Genomic DNA, 20,726 nt, shown 5'->3' on the forward strand with positions numbered 1-20,726 from the left:
TGGGTTGAGTCGCCAGAGTTTCTGCCCTACCATCTAGTGTTTAATCCTTTAATGTTAAGACTATTCACTTTCCATGTTAAAACATTGTGTGTGTCTTTAATTCTCATTGTGTCCAACACGATTATCCCCATACTAGTGGATGATGGCGAGGTTGAGAGCCCAATTGTCTTTCCTCATTATGTGTGACCTTGCCTCAACCTAAGTCTACCGGTGTGGGCGTCTCTTCAGATGATGCTTTAACATTTCACTGAAAAATGTATTTACCCCAACCTACCCTTCCAGCTTATGGATGCAGAAATTATCCATTTTGTCTGCTGGAAACGCCTTCACCCCAACTAACCTGAGAAGCTTTTGTGCACTACCAGCCTTACCTCACTCTCCTTATTATTCATGTTGAGCATAGTCTCCAGATCATTAGATATGTCAGTTGTCCTCGTGGACTTGCAGCATGTGATCTCCTGCTCAGACTTCAGTTGGGACTCCCCCTTCCCCCTTTTCCATCTTTCCCACCTGACCACTCCACACATCTGATGAGTCCAGCATTTTGTCCTTCAGCACTTGAATTAGTTCCCAGTTTATCTTTGTAGGTCATTGTCCTTCTACACTGGCTACGTGTGTTGTCCAGCTAAAGTTCTTTTGTCTGTTAGCAGTCGCCGGTCAATATAGATTTCTCCTTATCCCATGCTCTTCCAGTGTCTCAAAAAATTAAGATCTGGAGCCATGAGTCAGTTTGAGTTTGGAAGGGTCGATAAGCATGTTGTGTTGACTCATCGCCTGAGGTTTTTTTTGGCATTCTCAAAATATTTCCATTGTAAAGGGACTTTTTTCTGTAGTCAGGGAAGAACATAGTGTGGTGTTGTAAATTACGCTGGTCTCTTCTCTGGCCATCTTCACTATCTGTCTTATTTGCTATAGTTGAACATTTTCACTTTGGTTGTAGTGGGGCTCTGGGTTAGAAGGCGTTATGCTAGGGTTATGTGCTCTCTTCACCTTGAAATTCGGTGATAAATCCTTCTGCAGTATCAAAATCTTAAGCCAATGTTCTAGAATAGCTCCAGTTCACTGCCTCTTTCCCTTCTAGGAGACCCACGATGCGTAGATTGATTTTTCATGTCTTCTGTTCTATACTCCAGGCTTTTGTTAGAGGCCATCAGTTTTGTCACTGTGTCTTTTTAGCTCCACCCGCCACATCTTCCAGGTCGGAGATTATTGTCTCCACCACTGTGACTCTGTCCACTAACTTCCTTGGGTCTTGGTAGATCAGGTCCATGTCTACACCCTTTTCCCCTGTTTTGTCTCTAATTGAATGCAAAATAGTATCCATCCATTAGGGTGGTCTTTCACTTGCTGTTGTTTCTTTTTAATTCAATGGGTATTGGCCCCTTCCCTTTGATCCCCATTTTGTTTTCTCATCCTGAGGAATTTGTTGATGTGTTCCTGTTTCATGGGAGTAGTTCTTTTGCTTTGCGTCACCTTCTGTCAATGACTTTTCTTCCTTGTTGGGCACTTTGCTTCGTCCAGGCACCAGGAGTCTTTCTCCCTCGTTTCCCTGCCCCCTCAAATGTTGAAAATCTCTTTTGGGCCTGTCCGAGGTTATGTGGGGCCATGAACTGAGAGGGAGTGATGATTCGCTCTCCACCGACACCCCCCAATCCACCTAACAAATCCATGTATCTATGTCCTTTTTGGCCTTCAGGTTCAGTGATGAATGCAATCCCAACCTAGGCCATGTCTGTTGGGGAAGGCCAACTACACAAGTTCGCACAGGCCTTGAGTCGGCGTGCACTTGGCACTCCAGGTCGGGCCAACACCACACAACTACCATCAATTCAGATATAGTTGCCATTGCCTCCGCCGCCTGATGGTTAATTTCTGAGGCAAATTGTGGATAGGTTAAATAGGGCTCTGTGGAGCTTAAAGAAGGTAGACTACCATCTTGACCAGTTCTCTTACTTCTTAAATACACTTATGTATAAAGTTTAAGAAATACTAATTAAGCTAGCTCTAGTGGTATGGTGAGATACAGATATTCCAGCATATTTCATGTAGGTATCATGTTTTCAACAAGTAACTTTTTTTCTGTGGTGACAAGAAAAAAAAGGGGGCATCTGATGTTGACTGTATTCATTAACAGGACAGCATTGTTGAACTAACACAGTAAAATATTTTATATATAAATGTCTTCATGATGTTACAGCTTTCGACCCAGAATACATTGTGCACTTTGTTTTTGCAGATGAAATCACAGCAAGCTTTCGTAGGTTTGGACCACTTGTTGTGGACTGGCCTCACAAAGCTGAAAGCAAATCCTATTTTCCACCAAAAGGTAATCCACCCATATTTTACTACTTGTGACTGGTGTGTTAAAAACAAAACTAAAAGTATATTGTGATGCGCTGCACGTCTAATGAGAAGATGTTCTTTTTAAAATATATGGAAAAGAACTATCTTAAATAGAGCCATTTATATGCAACTGGGCCTGTTCAGCTGTTTTAAAGCACTGCAACAACTTTGTTTTGTCCTAGCAGAAGTAAGATAGTTTGTGCTGTGTGGTGAGCTCTACGTAATATGTGGTTCTTTTTAAGAGCTGTGCAAAGTTTTTTTTGTTTGCCTTCACGATTTGTAGTTTTATTTCTATTTGTTCCTGTAAAAACATGATGTTGGTGTTTGAAAAATGGAGATTCTTGGAACATTTTAGTTAGTCTCAGAGAATTATTAGTCACAGGAAAATGCGGATTGTAGAACATTTTTGTTGATTCTCTCCCACCTGACCATGAAATACAACTGGGTGAGCTTTGTTTTGATCAATCGAAAACGCACATCTCACAGGTGAGTGAATATCTCAGGCCATAGTGAATCGGTTGCTTAGTGCGTTTCTGGGGGATGCATATTCACATAAGGTAGAAGAAACCTTTACTTTCTCCATCACAAAACCAAATGGCATAGATTGCCCTCGGAACGATTATTGTCACACTTAAACCGATACACTCCGACGGACCTTATTCGAACGCCAAACACAAACCTGTAAGCCCTAATGGGTACTCTGTTGATTTCCTTATTGTTAAAACACTGAGCTCTTGAGGGTCACCAACTGAACCATACACAGTGAAAACATATTTGGCCATAGTGGGTTTGTGGCTTGAATGTTATTGTGTTTTTTGAAGATGAAAGTGTATCTGGACGACTTAAAAACAATGGGTATGTGTTGTATGGAAATACGGCACTGATCAAATAAAAAAACTACCTTAGAGCTAAATACCGACACTAAATAAACTGAATGCTGGTTGGAAAACTTGTACTCTGTGATTTTCAGTCAGGCTCTAGGCCCAGTAGGATAATAGCTTCTACTTTAGTAAACTTCAGAAAAGGCACATGACACTAAGCGTGACAGCTGCGTCAAACATTGTAGACCAGAAAATATCAGAGTAGTGGCTGAAGCGGGTAGTTTTAGGAGCAACCCAACCCTTTTGCAGCAAAATATGATGCACGCCAGGCGCCATCTTTGTCACACATACTTTTCAATCTTACTTTAAACATCTATCTCCAGTTTTTTCTAGATTGAATATTTTTAATGTATGGTTGCAAGTATCGTCTTGTTATTTTATTTGTAATGGGTGAATGTCACTCGAGAGGACATCTCAGCACCTGGAGAAGTCAGATTTTTAATTTTGGGGGGGGAATTCTCGTATTGAGCTGGCGGTTCTAATGCGCAAGGGGAGGTTGTTCCAGGCTTTAGGAGCCTGGTACGAGAAGGTGCCAGTTCTGGCTCTACAGATGCAGGGGAAATTGCCTAGCAGTAGGCTGGGGAAGCGAAGATGTCTGGTGGTGGTGGTGTGGAAACTGATGCAGCTATTCAGGCAGGCTGTCTTTGGTTCTGCAGTGCTTTGTACACGTGTGGTTAGTTTGAAAATAATGTGTTTGTGAATGGGGAGCCAATGAGGGACTTTGGTGGATGCAGGGTGAGAGATTCAGTGTGAGTCTGGCTGATGCCTTTTGGCTGACCTAGACTTGGTGAGTTTTTGAGGAGATTCGAGTATAATGTGCAATACCATAGTCCAGGTTGCTGGTGATAAGTGCCTGGGTGATGGTTTGATGGTTGTATAGTGGAAGCCATCTGAAAATGTGAAAAATGAGGGTGTAGAAGCAGGAGATGGTGATCGAGTTGACCTGGCTGGATATCAAGATTAGGTTGTCAATTACAATACCTATGTTTCTGGATACGATCAATGGAGTGAGTGTGGGTCCTAATTCTGAATGCTGAGGACCAGAGTGAGGTGTCTTTCCCGAAGAGTACCACCTATGCCTTATCTGAGTTAAGTTCAGACAGTTTGTCTTCCTCCAATGGGTGACTTCTGACATGGAGTCTATGAATTTAGTCTGGGTGCTGCTTGGTGTCCTTTGAGAGGGGAGGATGAACTGTGAATCGTCTGCATACAAAATGATGATCAGTTCACAGGATTGGACAATGCTGGGGATGGGGCCCTGCAGATATTGACAAGCATGGGGCTGAGAGATGAGTCTTGGGGGACTCCGCAGGGCAGGTTGGATGCTGCAGAGATAAAGTGGGCCATGCTTGACTGCCTGTGTGCAGCCTGTGGGGGATGAGCTAAACCATGGAAGTGCAGTTCAGCGCATTCTGGTGTTGTGTAAACGTTGGATGAGCATTGGGTAGGAGAAGATGTTAAGGGCCACATGGAGGCCAAGAAGGATGAGAGCCACAGTGTCGCCCTTGTCCATGATGAGGCGGATGTCATTGGGGGTGGCCATGAGGGCAGTCTTGGTGCTATGATTAGGTCTGAATGCACATTGGTATGGGTACAAGAGGTGAATGTCGTTGAGGTAGTCAGTTTGTGGTGTGTTGAATAGACTGTGTTGAGTCCTCTTTGAGTCTACCGTTACAGGTTCTTCCACTTAATCTTAAATCTAGTTCTTCTGACCAAATCTTAATGAAACCTTTAACTTTTTCCAACCTGCCGTTGTACTAGAGCTAACAGTGTCCACATCACAATGTTGCATTTCATAAATTTTGAGTTGTAAATCCACTGGGTTTTGTTTGTATGTGTAGCTACCCTTTTATCATGTACTGTAATGTGCCCTTTGTGCATTAACAATACTGTGCCAGTAATTTAACATTTTTGCTAACATGCAAACATGATACTTGTAATACCCAGTTCCTACTTTAATGCATAGTTTGCAGTTCCTTGTGGAAGACCCATCCAGGATTTCCATGAACTCTGTTCTTTTGTGTGCATTTGAAAAACTTCAGGTCTTGACATAATCTCACTTCCATACAGCAAGAGTCCTATGATTTTCAGGTTATAGGTTTCCTTCAATACCTCAATTGATTGATGTTCTATCTCATAGGCCAGTCTTCGCAATAGCCATGAATGTCTTAATCTGTTTGCCGTTTGAGTTTTGTGCTTAAAGATCCATTTCCTCTCAATAGGATTTTTATCCAAGACCTAAATCTAATGATACTATCAATTGTTGATGTTAAATCAACATAGGAAACCTATGGATATTCCCCTTCCACTTTTGCTATTTTTCTGCTAATAATTCTTTATAGAAGACTCCCATCTTTTGTGGGCATTAACACCGATTCTTGCTGATGATTTCATTGATGCTCTTGTAGAGTTTCTAAGGGATATTCATCAGTGTGATGATTCACCAGTTGCTATTCAGCTCACTTTTTAAAAATTGGAACTCTGATTCTTCCTCTCCATGTCTGGAATTTTTGTTAGAGCTTCGTATGTAGGCGTTAATATGCATGGTCATACATACATTTTTATTTTTTTCAAAATATTTGCAGGAAGTCTATCTGGGCCTTGTTCTTGAAAGGTTTTATTATTACTTCTGTTGTTTTATGGTAGGAAAACGTATCCAGTATTGGTGTATCTTTCATAGATTCACATGCCTAAATCATTCCCCGTCGGCGAGGTGGGAGTCCCACGGTAAAAATACAAAAGCAGTGCCTTAGAAAAAACAGTAGTAGGCTAAAAGAAAAAGCCTATAGGCCTAAAACTTAGTAGGCTATCTACATCATTATGAAAAGAACTAAAAAATAGTTCCAACCAATCAGCTATTGGCTCCCTCTAGAACCTTCCAAGCAGAGGCAGTTCTCCTCAGATTTTCACCGCATGTCGTGTGGAAGGGAGTCTCCCTGAATGCCTACTCAGTTTCTTAACCTTTTAGGTCTCGCCTGAGTCAATGCGCTTGCGCATTGCTCCGGCAAGATTATAGTAAGCGGAAAAGAACAGTCAACCAAAACGGCTGCGGATCGCATATAGTTCATGTGATCTATGCGCGTGCACACCATCGCCAGCCACATAACACACCACCATTTGTCGGTGCCTCTGCATCAGACTTCAAAGGCTGCCGCTCCCCCCTCCCCCCCCACCCTAAAGCAATGCCGAGAGCTTGTTTCTGGACGAAATTGAAAGCCTACCGTGCTTGTTTACAGTAGCCTTGCTCCTCAAATGCTGTTGCTGTGTTGCCATCTCTCTAGGGACACTCAGCTTGAAAACACTCGACTTGCTAGCTGCAATGCTACATCCGCTATGCTTTGCCTCTAGACACGTTGATCCCTCGCAGACTGTGCTGACTCTGCCCCTCCTGATTCTGAAACTGACCAACGCAGTTACCACACAGTCTCTTCTCTCTGTCTTATGATGTCTGCCCTGCCACCATTTACTTCGGACCCTCACCCTCACACCTCCTCACTCTCACACCCCCTCACCCTCACACACCCTCACCCCATCACCCTCATCCTCCCTCACCCTCACACCCCCTCACCCTCACCCATACTCACACCCTCACACCCTCACCCACCTTTCCACACCCTCACTCACCCTCACACCCTCACACCCCTCACCCTCACAACCCTCTCACCCTCACTCACCCTCACCCCCTCACACCACATAACTCAGAACATCACTCAGGGGCACCACCGCATCACTCAGGGGCACCACCATATCACTCTAATACACCACCACATCACTCTAATACACCACCACATCACTCGAATACACCACCACATCACTCGAATACACCACCACATCACTCGAATACACCACCACATCACTCGAATACACCACCACATCACTCAAATACACCACCACATCACTCAGCCCAACCACATCATCACTCAGCACCACAACAGCACTGTCCTTGCTTGCTACCAACAAGCATTGCCATAGCCAATATGACTCGCATTAGGAAAGTGTAAGCTATTGGCTTTGTGAATAACAATGTTATTAATTTATATATTTTCAAAGCCAACACATATTAAAAAAAATTGTCATTTACAATACTGTTAAAACCGGGAGTCTCTGGTTGGCAAAGGTAAGTACCTTGACCCAAGTAGGGACCCCTAGTTCCGGTCAGGGCGACGGAATAACCCTCTGAGATAACCCCTGCTCACCCTCTAGGTAGCATGGCGCGAGCAGTCTAGGCTAAACTCGGAGGCAATGTGGATAACATTTGCACTTAACACAGCAACAATCCCCAATCCACCACAAACTGAGACCACACAGGTAAGTATATATAAAATATAACTTTATCTAGTTTCAGCAGGTAAATGAAGCAGTTGAATGATAATCACTTCTTTAGAACACATAGCATTTTAGCTTAAAGGTTGCACTTAATTTCTAGGATGGTACTTGTAAATAGGCAGTTCTGGTCATTCAAAACAATAGTCTCAGGTTCCAAATCAAAAATAGTCTCTAGTCTCTTAAATCAGGCCTAAAAATATGCCCCTGATTTCTATTCCCACCGCTCTCAAGACGAGCAGTAAACACAAGGCCCACGTGTACTTATAACCATGGGCTTCAAGCGCTGATTCAACTCCCTCGCGAGGCCCAGGGACTCTTTCTCGTCCCCGGGGCAGCCTCGCGTCTTCCTGGGACTCAGGCGCACCACTGCGCATCAGCCGTGCAGATTGCACGCGTCCCCGCCCCGGCCGGTCCCCTTTCCTCTCCCGCCCGCTCTCGACAATCCAACGAGCGGCGGGGGAGGCGGTGAGGCTCACCTGATGGGGGGACGGCTGGCCAGGGGTGCGGGACGCTTCCAATTCCCTCGGCGGGGTCAGAGCTCTTCCCCGGTCCCGGCGGTGATTACGGCAATCCTTCGGCACCTCCCACAGCTTCAGCGGAGGCAGCCTATCCTGTCGCGGCCCTCTAGTCGAGCCCCTCTGAGCGCGAGGCCGCCAACCAATGGCAGCGCGGCCTCGCCGATGACGCTCCGCAGGCTCAGCCAATCACGGCACACCACAGCTGATGACGCTGCGCCGCGCGGGCCAATCCCGTCGCGGCGTTAGTGAGGGGGCTCAGCTCCCTCAGCCAATGGGGTCGCGGCGGCTTCGTTCTTCGCCGCGGCAGCTCCTGGACCTCGGAGCAGATTGCGGGGGGGTTTCCTGGCCCCGGGCCGCGGTGGTGATTTGGCGGCAAAGGGTTTCCAAGGGCGCTGGTCTCGACTAGACCCCCCTCTCGACCTTGCCACCACCTGGGAGCGGATTTCACGAGGGGAGGCTCCACAAGCCTCCGACCCTCACGGTTAATGTGCCGATGAGCACACCGATCCCTTCCTCACGCTCCGCAGTCCAGCACCACGCGTCTCGGGTCCCAACAGCACGATTTTTCAGCCGTTTTCTGGGATAGCTTTAGGAACTTTTAGTCCTGGGTTCCCAACAGGAGGCCAGCTCTTCTCAGGCCCTTGGAGATTCAGTTGTAGACACAGCACACAGCAGAGTCTTGGCAGTTTCAAGTAGGCAGGGTCACAGCACACAGCAAAGCCCCTTTTCTTCTCCTCAGCTTCCAGGTAGACAGTAGAACAGGTCAGCCCTTAGAGCACACAGCAAGGCAGTCTTCCTTTAGTTCCCTAGCTGTCCTCCTTCCAGCAGAGGTTCCTTCTTGGTTGCAGAATTTCAGAATCTAATCTTCTGTAGTCAGGGGTCCTTCCCTTATACCCCTCAATGTCTTTGAAGTCTTTGTGCATGGAGGCCCTTGGTCCAGTCTAAACCAGTTCTGGGGGTTGCGGAGCACTGAGGTGTCTCTGGTTTTCTTCTTCCTGTCAGCTTCAGGGCCAGGGGTGTCAGTTGACCACCAGGAGAGAGCTAACGTGGGGGAGGTAGGCAGGCGCAGCTCAGCACTTATCAGGCATTCCTTCCTCCCTCCTCCCAGGCAGGCAGATGTGCCCTTTCATCCCCGGGATGGCTCCGACCCTCTCCTCTGGGGCTCTGCAGCCCCTCCCTGTCACATCCAGACCAGGCAGGCATTCCACAAACCCAGGCACACAGAAAGGTTTAGACCAGAGAACAGCCACTTTCTAAAAGTGCTATTCTCCAACACAGGATTTAAAAACACCCTTCACTAAAAGATGTGTCATTAAATTCTGAGTCCAGGGATATCTTTCACTTATGTCCCATCTTGTTCCTAGGGGAAGATAGGCTGGTATCACATGGGCCCAGCCCCCTCCATGTTACTCTATGGAGCAAGATAGCCTTACAGCAGTGAGCACACAAAATGGCTGCAGCCCACTACCAGAGCATATTACCTGCACTAGCACATGCTCTACCTTATCCATACACTGCACCCTGCCCAGGGGGGTACCTTGAGCCTTCCATAGGGGTGACTGATGTGCACAGACAGGGAAGGGTTAGGCCTAGCCAGTGGAGACACTGGCCAGGCTGACATGGCAGTCACTGACTGCACACAGGCCCTGCGCTGGCAGGCCTGAGTCGCCCTTTTAAAGCTACTCATGTGGGTGGCGCAATCTGCGCTGCAGGCCCACTAGTAGCATTTGTCATCACCAGCCCTGGCACACACAGTGCCCTCTACTAGGGACTTCGTGGTGATACAAATATGCCAATTAGGTATACTCAATCAATATCACAATTTACAGAAGGAGCACTTACACTCTGACACTGATCAGCAGTGGCAGAGTGTCCAAAGCATCTAAATCAGCAAAAACGAAATCCAGCACTGCATCAACACACATGAGTCAGAGGCAAAATATGGGGGAAGAATCACGCCAAAAGGTGTCAGGTCTAACAAATACCAATAGCTCACACTTTCCTAATGCGAGACCTATTGCATTGCAAATGCTTGCTCTTCAAGATGTCTGACAAGAAAGCTCTTTTTAGAGCTTATAGGACCTGTGAGAAGAAGAGGGTCCACGTGGACGACCAGCACAAGGATTGCATTTACTGCCTACATCCTAAACATGTTGTTAATGATTGTATAATCTGCCGGACTTTCCCTGCTAAAACTATTTGGGACAGGGAAGCAAGGCGTCTTTTATGGTTGACATCTTCCTCGGCTGAGCAGGATGACAAGGCCTCTACATCTAGCAAGAGAGCTAGATCTCATGACCGCTCCTCCAGCGAGGGAAGGAAACGTCATAAGTCTTCCCATGAAGTTTCTGACTAGTCACAGAGGTCTCCAAAACTCTCCTCTGGGTCAAAGCGGTCTTCATCTTCTGAGGTTTCCAGTAGGCCTTCAACCACCAGAACTGTGAGAAAAACCCAGATTAAGACCCTCTCTCTGGTTTCATCACGGTTTCTGTGACTTCTGCTGCCCCAATGTCTACTGCTACGGTCTCCACTACTTCCATATCTTCGCCTATTGTATCATCTAAGATCTCCATTTCTAAAAAGTCTATGGTGGCAAAGGATTCCTTCTCTAAGTCTTCGTCGACGACCGTTCCATCGACGACGAAGGTAAAGACACCGTCGACGAAGAGCCCGTCGACGACGACACCGTCGATGAAGAGCCCGTCGATGATGACACCATTGACAAAGAGCCCGTTGACGACAACACCGTCGATGAAGAGCCCGTCGATGATGACACCGTTGACAAAGAGCCCGTTGACGACGACACCGTAGACGAAGAGCCCGTCTGCGACGACACTGTCGATGAAGACTGCTTCAATAAAGATTATCCCATCGACGACTAAGAGCCCGTCGACGAGGACTTTGTCAACGGCGATTCCTCCAGTATCGCAAACCACACCGATCTCCTACACTCATTTCCAATTGAAGACTTACCATAGACAGGATTATAGTAATATATCTCCTCTGCTTCCATCTCATATCCTGGAAACTTATGTTGAGGATGACGACTTTGAGGAGGAAGATGATGAGGGACCATTCGGCATTGCTCGCCACCCCTCTGAGCTTCAAATAAAGTGTCAGGAGGACGATGAGGAAGAGGACTACCAGGAGCAATACTACCAGGAGCATCTCTCTACACCATATCAAAGACCTCCCAGAAGGGTTCCGGACCAAGGAGAGACAAGTCATCTGCCTCCTACACTCATCCAAGATCTTCAAGCCATGCTGGCTGATTACCGGCAAAGATTTCCTCCAGTGTCAACCGCTCCTGATTTGCCTCCTGTACCTACTTAAGTACCAGTCTCTCTGCCGCAAACTGAGGTTCCTAGTTCTCCATCACAACCTGGAGCAGTTCCTCAAACGTACCATGATACTTCTTCTTCAGACGAAGAAGGTGTCGAAGAAGGGGAATTTACCGACAGTTCTGGCAATGTGGATCCGTGGGACGATTATATCATTCCCATGCCTTCACCACCTATTCCTCAACCGTCAGTCTCTCCGCCAGAAGACATTGGCGGTTTTCACAACCTAATACAGCGTGCTGCAACAAGATTTCAGTTACCAGTCGCAATTGAACATACAGATTGCTTCTTGCATGATTTCAAGGAGGAATACAGGAAGGTGACTAGAGCGATCCCCATCATTGACTACATTTGGAATGAAGGGATAAAAATAATGAAGACGCCTGCCTCTATACCTGCGGTTCTTCCACACATTGAGAAGAAGTACCGTGCTCCTCCAGACACTCCATTTTGTCTGATAGGTCATCCTCGACTGGATTCAGTCATATCACAGGCTGCGCAGCAAAGATCCAAGAACCCAGCTACGCCAATTTCAACACCGCCAGATAAGGAAGGAAGGAGGTTGGACGTCATAGGGAAAAAGTTTTCATCCAATGCAGCAGCCTCCATTAAAGCAGCAAATTCACTGGCCATACTGGGTCGTTATAACCGCCAGATGTGGTCAGACCTGACAGAGTTCTTGGAACTTATCCCAGAAGACCGTAAACAAGAAGCGCGAAAAATTCTCTTGGAAGGAGAGCAAGTTGCATCCGAGATTATAGACTGTGCTCTAGATATTGCCAATACCAACTTTAGGCAACTTGGTAGAGCTGCAGTACTCAGACGCCAAGGTTGGCTTAAAGCTACATCTTTTAGGCCAGAGGTGCAAACAAAAATATTGGACATGGCCTATGACGGTGATTCCTTATGTGGAAAGCATATAGATGAAGCCCTGTTAGCCATAAAGACAGATACTGATACAGCAAAGTCTTTGGCTGCTCTCCAATACAAATGTGGATCGTTCCGAGGGGCCAGAGGTCGTGGCTTTACTTCAAGAGGTGGATACCTGCAACAAAACAGACAATATCAAATGCAATATAGGCAGCCATACGGCCAATTGTCTTACAGACTATCTTCCTCAAGTGGTTTCTTTCCCCGGGGAGGGCATAAGCGATCAAACAATCAGGGTCGCGATTCCAATAGGAAGCAATGAGTCCAGCAGGACGCCAGTCCTCCCTACTTCCCTCCCAGTGGGCGGAAAGATTTCAGCCTTTCTTCAACAATGGCAACAAATCTCTTCGGATCAATGGGTTCTCGATCTGGTCAACAAGGGTCACACCCTGGAATTCGTCAAACAACCACCTATTACTCTGCCCAAGGGTCCCCCTCCCCCTCGTCTTCACTTACTTTTCAAAGAAGCCTTAAAAATGCTCCACAAGGATGCTATAGAAAAGGTTCCATCATCTCAGAAGGGAACCGGGTTCTACTCTTGTTTCTTCCTCATAAAGAAAAAATCAGGAGAGTGCCGCCCTATTCTCGACCATCGCAAGCTCAACAGGTTTTTAAAGAAACAGAGTTTTCAGATGGTGACGCTTGCCGAGGTTTTATGCTGTCTCAGCGAAGGGGATTTTATGGCTTCTCTGGATTTGGAGGACGCATACTTCCACGTCCCTATGCATCCCAAACAGCGCAAATACCTACGATTCACAGTGGCTGGCGTCCACTATCAGTTCAAGGTTCTCCCGTTCGGGATGAAATCGGCACCAAAGATCTTCGCGAAGTGCCTCTCACCAGTGGCAGCATCTCTGAGATCTCAAGGGATACAAGTGTTCCCTTATCCCGACGATTGGTTAATCAAGGGACCTTCTCAGCAGGTAACCCGACAATGCCATATCAACATGGCTACATCTCTTTTCAAAGTTAGGACTCAATCTCAACGAAAGCAAGTCACAATTACGTCCTCTTCAAATAATTCTCTTTCTGGGAGTGATGCTAGACACCATACAATGCAAAGCATTCTTATCAAGCGATCGGCAACAACGTCTGCAAAAATTGGCGACATCAATTTCAAGAAGGTGGTCAGTTTCTGTCTGAACATTTCCTTATCTTCTGGGGATGTGCTCATCGGAGATAAACCTGGTACCTCTAGCACGGCTCAGAATGAGACCTCTGCAAGAGGAGTTGCATCTACAATGGCAGCAAGTCGTAGGGTCATTCGACGACTCCATCAAGGTCACATCGCGCATGATAGACTCTCTACATTGGTGGTCTCAGAAAGCGAACCTGACTCCTGACCTCTCTTTCTTGCCCACTCCTCCAGAATTCGTTCTAACAAAAGACACCTCCATGGAAGGATGGGGAGGCCATCTCCAGGATTTACAAATTCAGGGAAGATGGACCCAGGAGTACAAGCAACAGCACATCAACAGACTGGAACTGCGTGCCATCTTTCTCTCTCTGCAAGCATTCCTCCCGAGGATTGCGGGATCTTCCTTGCTGTTCCGTACCGACAATACGACCAACATGTATTACATCAACAAACAAGCGGGAACAAGGTCACAGTCTCTGTCGCAGGAGGCTCAGGAGCTCTGGGAGTGGGCCACATCCCACAATATAACATTAAGAGCAGAGCATGTCAAAGGGCTTCAAAACACTTTGGCAGACACCCTGAGCAGATCTCTCTCGGGCTGTCACGAGTGGGAACTAGAACAGGAACAAGTGGCGAAGATCTTTCACGTTTGGGGCAAGCCAACATTAGATCTTTTTGCGACAAGAGAGAACAAAAAATGCCAATATTACTTATTATTATTATTATTATTATAGTATATTTATAGAGCGCAGAAACCTGTCACCCAGAGGGCATCCTGGCGCTTTGATCAAGAAACCGTACACTTTAACCGCTCAGACCGTCTTTGGAAATAGGTGTGTTTTTAACGCTTTCCTAAACGGAAAAAAGTCCTTGTGACTCCTCAAGGAGAGTGGCAGGGAGTTCCAAAGTTTGGCCGCTGCAACACTAAAGGAGCGGCCACCTATCCTCACTCTATGGAACCTCGGGACCACAAGAAGATGCGCCGATGAAGAGCGGAGAGGCCTCGAAGCATGATACCACGCAAACATGTTTTGCAAAGGAATAGGGCCCTGTTGGTGTACAGCTTTAAACACCAAACAGGCAGCTTTGTACTGTACCCGCGAGTCTACCGGGAGCCAATGTAGATCTCGTAGGGCAAGAGTAGAGGAGCTGGACCTAGGGCGGGAGAGAGCCAGCTTAGCAGCCATGTTTTGCACCCGCTGTAGCTTCCCCGTCAGATTTTTTGGGGCCTCCAGAAGCAGCCCGTTACAATAGTCGAGCCGACTTAGTATGGTCCCACGAACTACTTCCGGCCTGGCTTGAGCGGGGAGAAGGGGAAGAACTTTGCGAAGCATACGCAACAGCATCATACACGTAGCAGTAGTCTTATTGACGTCTATGTCAAGCTGTAGGTTAGGGCCAAAGATCACCCCCAGATTACGGGCTGATTCCGCCGCCACCACTGGCTCAAGGAAGGTACTAGGCCAGAAGTTCTCTGGAAGTGCCCGTGGAATCCGGTCGATGGAACAATGGAGCACCTCCGTCTTGGAGCTATTAAATTGTAGGGAGTTAGCTCGTAACCAGTCCGCTGTAGCTGCCATGCAGCGATGGAAAGTATCCAGCGAGACCGCATTGTTCCCTTCCAGAGAAAAAACCAGCTGGGTGTCATCGGCATACTTAAATGCCGAGACACCGAAAGATTTTATTAGCTGGACTAAAGGGCGAAGGTACAGGTTGAACAATATGGGGCTGATGGCCGAGCCCTGTGGGACCCCCTGTCCTACACTCCTTGGCACAGAGCTAAATGGCGGGAGTGAAACCAGCTGTTGCCTGCCACCAAGATAGGATATCAGCCAGTCTCTAGCCCCCTCAGTGACCCCGCACTCCTCCAGTCTCCTGACAAGGGTCCGATGGCAGACCGTGTCGAACGCGGCCGACATGTCGAGCAGCACTAAGAAGGCTGCCCGGCCACTGTCGACACGCGAACGAAGATTGTCCAACACGGCCACCAGCGCGGACTCCGTTCCGTGTCCGGGGCGGAAGCCAAACTGGGCCTCATCGAACCCGCCGATGTTCTCCAGGAAACCTGAGAGTGAGCGGGTCACCCATTTTTCCAGGATCTTAATCGGAAAAGGGAGCAGGGAGATAGGCCTGTAGTTGGAAAGACAGGCCGGGTCCAAAGTTGGCTTTTTTAGCAGAGGTGACACTACTGCTAACTTCCAGCACTCTGGCTCCGATGCCGACTCCAAAGATTGGAGACAGATCGAAAACAAAGGCCAGAAAAGTTCTGCCTGGAAAGCCTTCCAGAATTTGGGGGGCAACGGGTCGAGCGGGGACCCTGAGGACACCGTGTGTGCCACCTTACAGAATTACTCAAAGGAGGGAGAAGGGAAAAACCTTAGTTGGGGTCGACTGGGGGGAATATCCGGAGCTCCCAACCAAGGGTCAGGGGCAATCGGCAGGGGTCGACTGGGAGGGCTGCCTGGAGCTCCCAGACCAAGGTCGACAACACCCGTCTGGGGTCGACTGGGCAGGCTCACCGGAGCTCCCACACCAGATGCTCCCGATATACCAGCAGAGCCGGTCGACTGGATGAGCTGCCCGGAGCTCCCAGACCAAGGTCAGCGATATCCGTCTGAGGTCGACTGGGCAGGCCAACCGGAGCTCCCATACCAGGCGCTCCTGAAAGGAGGGCAAGAACAGTCGACCGGGGTCGACTGGATGACTCGGTCGGAGCTCCCAAGCCAGTGCAGAAGGCCGTAGGCTGGGGTCGACTGAACGAGCCAACCGGAGCTCCCGGGCCAACAGCCGCAGGTAAAGGGTGCGTTAGACCCTCTAGGATCTTAGCAGTCTTCTCCTCGAAGGCAGTCGCCAACGAGTCACAAAGAGCCTGCGACGCACGAACCGTATTAGCCGCACAAGCAGGGTGAGACAGATCCCTGACAAATTTGAACAAGGCTTGAGATTTATTAGGCGCCTGAGTCAGGGAAGCTTCTAAGAAAGCCGCCTTGGCCCGCTTAATCTGTACCTTGTAGCCTCTCAATGCGAGCCTAAACGAAGCTTTTGCCGAGGTGGAGTACTCCCTCCTCCACACTCTCTCAGCACGTTTACAGCTCAATTTCAGTTGTCGTAGCTCCTCCGTGTACCAGGGAAAAGCCCTGTTCGCTCTCCCTCTAGATCTACGGAGGGGCGCCACCTTATCCAACGTGTCAGTAATAGACCGACACAAGGAGGAATAGCTTTCTTCCACCGAATTACTCAAGCAAAAATTAGCAGGTATTAGGGAAGGCAAAGGAGATGAGCTAAGCAGTCGGGACCAGGGTCTACCCAGTTTCGAAAGTCCTACCCCGGCGGCTACAGAGGAATAATCCCCTAAACATAGGGAGAAGGCCACGAGCGCATGAACGGTCCAGCATTGGACTAAGATATCATTAATCACTGCCGATTGAACGTCAGCGAAAATCAAGTCCAAGACATGACCACCCCTATGAGTCGCCGAGCAGACCAATTGCTGCAGTTGGATGTCAGCAAGAGCTTGGCAGAGAGATGAAAACGCTCCATCTAATGGACCCCCCTGCCATAAATTGAAGTCGCCCAGGACTAACAACTTCGAGTGGGTATTAGATAGATCGTACACTAGGTCAAGAAACTCTGATAGAGAGGGAGCCGAGCCCGGCAGCCGATAACACAGCACACCCGAAATCAGTGTGCTCTCCAGATTTCTAATGGAGAACCCCATCAGTTCGAACCCCGACACCTCGCTAATTTTAAGCTGGAAGAGACCCAGCTTTTCACAATAAATGATCCCAATTCCACCACCACGGTTCTTCGGCCGAGGGGTGTGGATGATTTTAAAGCCTGGGGGGGCAAGCGAAACCCAGTTCAACCAGGCAGTCCTCCCTAGTCCACGTTTCGGTTAAAAACAGGACATCCAGCCCTGAAGAGTCAATCAAGAAGGCAATCTCAGTATGGTGCTTGCAGAGCGATCGAACGTTGAGCAGCCCACACGACAGAGATTGGGGCGAAGATAAATCAATGGCCCTCTGTGTCAGGGGTGCCTGGGACGGTCTTAGTTCCAACAGATCTGTCCGGGAATAGACCAAGCGGGATAAGTGCGGATAACCAGAGGTAGCGGCCCTAGGCGCGCCCGTTGCGCGAACGGGCGCAAACAGGCTTACCTCTGGCGCACCTCCGGCGCGCCTACGACGCGCCCGCTGCGCGCTTGGTCTTCCATCCTAATGAGGTATTCAACCGAGCGGAAGTCCGCCTCCGGCGTCCCCTGCCTTCAGCAAGATGGCGCCCGGAGTGCTCCTCGCCTTCCCCCCAACCCAAGATGGCGGTCGGACCCGCTAGCCTAACTATATCCCGCCAAGTGCCGGTGAAAAAACCATTTAAATGCGGGTGAGCCTGAGCTGGATCCCGGCCTAACAATGCGCCCCTAAACGGTAAGGAATAGCAGCCCGGTCAATGGAGCCCTTTAGTGGCTCTGAAGCGTAATGCCAGCAGCGCTGATAATATTAAAAGCAACACAGTTAAAAAACGCCACAGCAGTTACAAGCGCGCTGGTGCAAGATCTGACCTGCGCAGCGGTCTGGCAGCCTTAATAAGCTTACCAAAAATGCGGAAGTCCGCCTCCGGCGTCCCCTGCCTTCAGCAAAATGGCGCCCGGAGTGCTCCTCGCCTTCCCCCCAACCCAAGATGGCGGTCGGACCCGCTAGCCTAACTATATCCCGCCAAGTGCGGGTGAAAAAACCATTTAAATGCGGGTGAGCCTGAGCTGGATCCCGGCCTAACAATGCGCCCCTAAACGGTAAGGAATAGCAGCCCGGTCAATGGAGCCCTTTAGTGGCTCTGAAGCGTAATGCCAGCAGCGCTGATAATATTAAAAGCAACACAGTTAAAAAACGCCACAGCAGTTACAAGCGCGCTGGTGCAAGATCTGACCTGCGCAGCGGTCTGGCAGCCTTAATAAGCTTACCAAAAATGCGGAAGTCCGCCTCCGGCGTCCCCTGCCTTCAGCAAGATGGCGCCCGGAGTGCTCCTCGCCTTCCCCCCAACCCAAGATGGCGGTCGGACCCGCTAGCCTAACTATATCCCGCCAAGTGCGGGTGAAAAAACCATTTAAATGCGGGTGAGCCTGAGCTGGATCCCGGCCTAACAATGCGCCCCTAAACGGTAAGGAATAGCAGCCCGGTCAATGGAGCCCTTTAGTGGCTCTGAAGCGTAATGCCAGCAGCGCTGATAATATTAAAAGCAACACAGTTAAGAAACGCCACAGCAGTTACAAGCGCGCTGGTGCAAGATCTGACCTGCGCAGCGGTCTGGCAGCCTTAATAAGCTTACCAAAAATGCGGAAGTCCGCCTCCGGCGTCCCCTGCCTTCAGCAAGATGGCGCCCGGAGTGCTCCTCGGCTTCCCCCCAACCCAAGATGGCGGTCGGACCCGCTAGCCTAACTATATCCCGCCAAGTGCGGGTGAAAAAACCATTTAAATGCGGGTGAGCCTGAGCTGGATCCCGGCCTAACAATGCGCCCCTAAACGGTAAGGAATAGCAGCCCGGTCAATGGAGCCCTTTAGTGGCTCTGAAGCGAAATGCCAGCAGCGCTGATAATATTAAAAGCAACACAGTTAAAAAACGCCACAGCAGTTACAAGCGCGCTGGTGCAAGATCTGACCTGCGCAGCGGTCTGGCAGCCTTAATAAGCTTACCAAAAATGCGGAAGTCCGCCTCCGGCGTCCCCTGCCTTCAGCAAGATGGCGCCCGGAGTGCTCCTCGCCTTCCCCCCAACCCAAGATGGCGGTCGGACCCGCTAGCCTAACTATATCCCGCCAAGTGCGGGTGAAAAAACCATTTAAATGCGGGTGAGCCTGAGCTGGATCCCGGCCTAACAATGCGCCCCTAAACGGTAAGGAATAGCAGCCCGGTCAATGGAGCCCTTTAGTGGCTCTGAAGCGTAATGCCAGCAGCGCAGATAATATTAAAAGCAACACAGTTAAAAAACGCCACAGCAGTTACAAGCGCACTGGTGCAAGATCTGACCTGCGCAGCGGTCTGGCAGCCTTAATAAGCTTACCAAAAATGCGGAAGTCCGCCTCCGGCGTCCCCTGCCTGCAGCAAGATGGCGCCCGGAGTGCTCCTCGCCTTCCCCCCAACCCAAGATGGCGGTCAGACCCGCTAGCCTAACTATATCCCGCCAAGTGCGGGTGAAAAAACCATTTAAATGCGGGTGAGCCTGAGCTGGATCCCGGCCTAACAATGCGCCCCTAAACGGTAAGGAATAGCAGCCCGGTCAATGGAGCCCATTACACCAGCAGATTCCCTCAACGGGCATCCAGAGGGAATGCCCTGTCCATGCGAAGGTCAGGGATTTGTGCATTCGCTTTTCCCTGATACCGTTGATCCCGAAGGTACTTAAATAAATGAAGAGAGAAGGCTGCCTTCTCATACTAATTGCACCCCGTTGGCCAAGGCAATATTGGTTCCAGGAAATGCTCTTACTATCCCAGGACAAACCTATATGTCTAATCCCAACGCTAAGGATGCTGACAATGGAGAAGGGTCAAATTATTCATCCAGATCCACAGTCACTGCGCTTGCACGCATGGCTCCTGATTTCTTAGTGTTCAAAGACCTGAACATCTCTCAAGACTGCCGGGAAATTCTAGCTAAGTCACGTGCCCAGAGTACAGTTAAAACCTATCGCTTAAAGTGGAAGCGATTTTGTCATTGGTGCGAGGCGAAAGATCTCCATCCTATTCAAGCTGCGGCGGAGGATATTCTTCCCTATTTATTATCTCTGGCCAAAGCTGGGCTTGTGTTCTCCTCTATCAAGGTTCACCTTGCTGCAATTTCCACATTTCGGAAGACCTCTAACAAACCTTCACTTTGTTCCTCTTCTCTTATCAAATAATTCATGAAAGGACTTTTTCTAGCTTTTCCGCAAATACTTGCACCTCCTCCTGAATGGGAGTTGAACACAGTGTTGGCTCAATTGATGAAAAGACGTTTGAACCCATACACAAGGCTGAGCTCAAATTACTAACATGGAAAGTGGCAGTTTTATTAGCTATTACTTCAGCTCGAAGGGTTATTGAAATTCAAGCTTTCACCATCTCAGAACCTTTTTTGCATTTCTCCAGAGATTACGTCACTTTAAGGACAAATCCCAAGTTCAGCCCTAAGGTACCGTCTCAATTCCATTTAAATCAGCCTGTAAAGCTAAAAACTTTCTTTCCGGACCCAACCACGCCAGCGGAAAAAGCTTTACACT

General features: G+C 48.7%; 1 protein-coding gene across 15 annotated transcripts in view; it reads left to right on the plus strand.

The window, feature by feature from the left end:
- Nucleotides 1-20,726, plus strand: part of CPEB3 (cytoplasmic polyadenylation element binding protein 3) — a 1,058,629-nt gene that overhangs the window by 805,967 nt on the left and 231,936 nt on the right. For all 15 annotated transcript variants that reach the window (XM_078643412.1, XM_078643411.1, XM_078643415.1 and 12 more), the window contains one exon: nucleotides 2,237-2,326. In XM_078643412.1, coding sequence (XP_078499538.1) covers nucleotides 2,237-2,326 — 90 coding nt within the window. The remainder of the gene's footprint in view (nucleotides 1-2,236; nucleotides 2,327-20,726) is intronic.

The sequence above is a fragment of the Lissotriton helveticus genome, chromosome 5_1 (genome assembly GCF_964261635.1).
Source record: "Lissotriton helveticus chromosome 5_1, aLisHel1.1, whole genome shotgun sequence".
NCBI classification, from domain to species: Eukaryota; Metazoa; Chordata; class Amphibia; order Caudata; family Salamandridae; genus Lissotriton; species Lissotriton helveticus.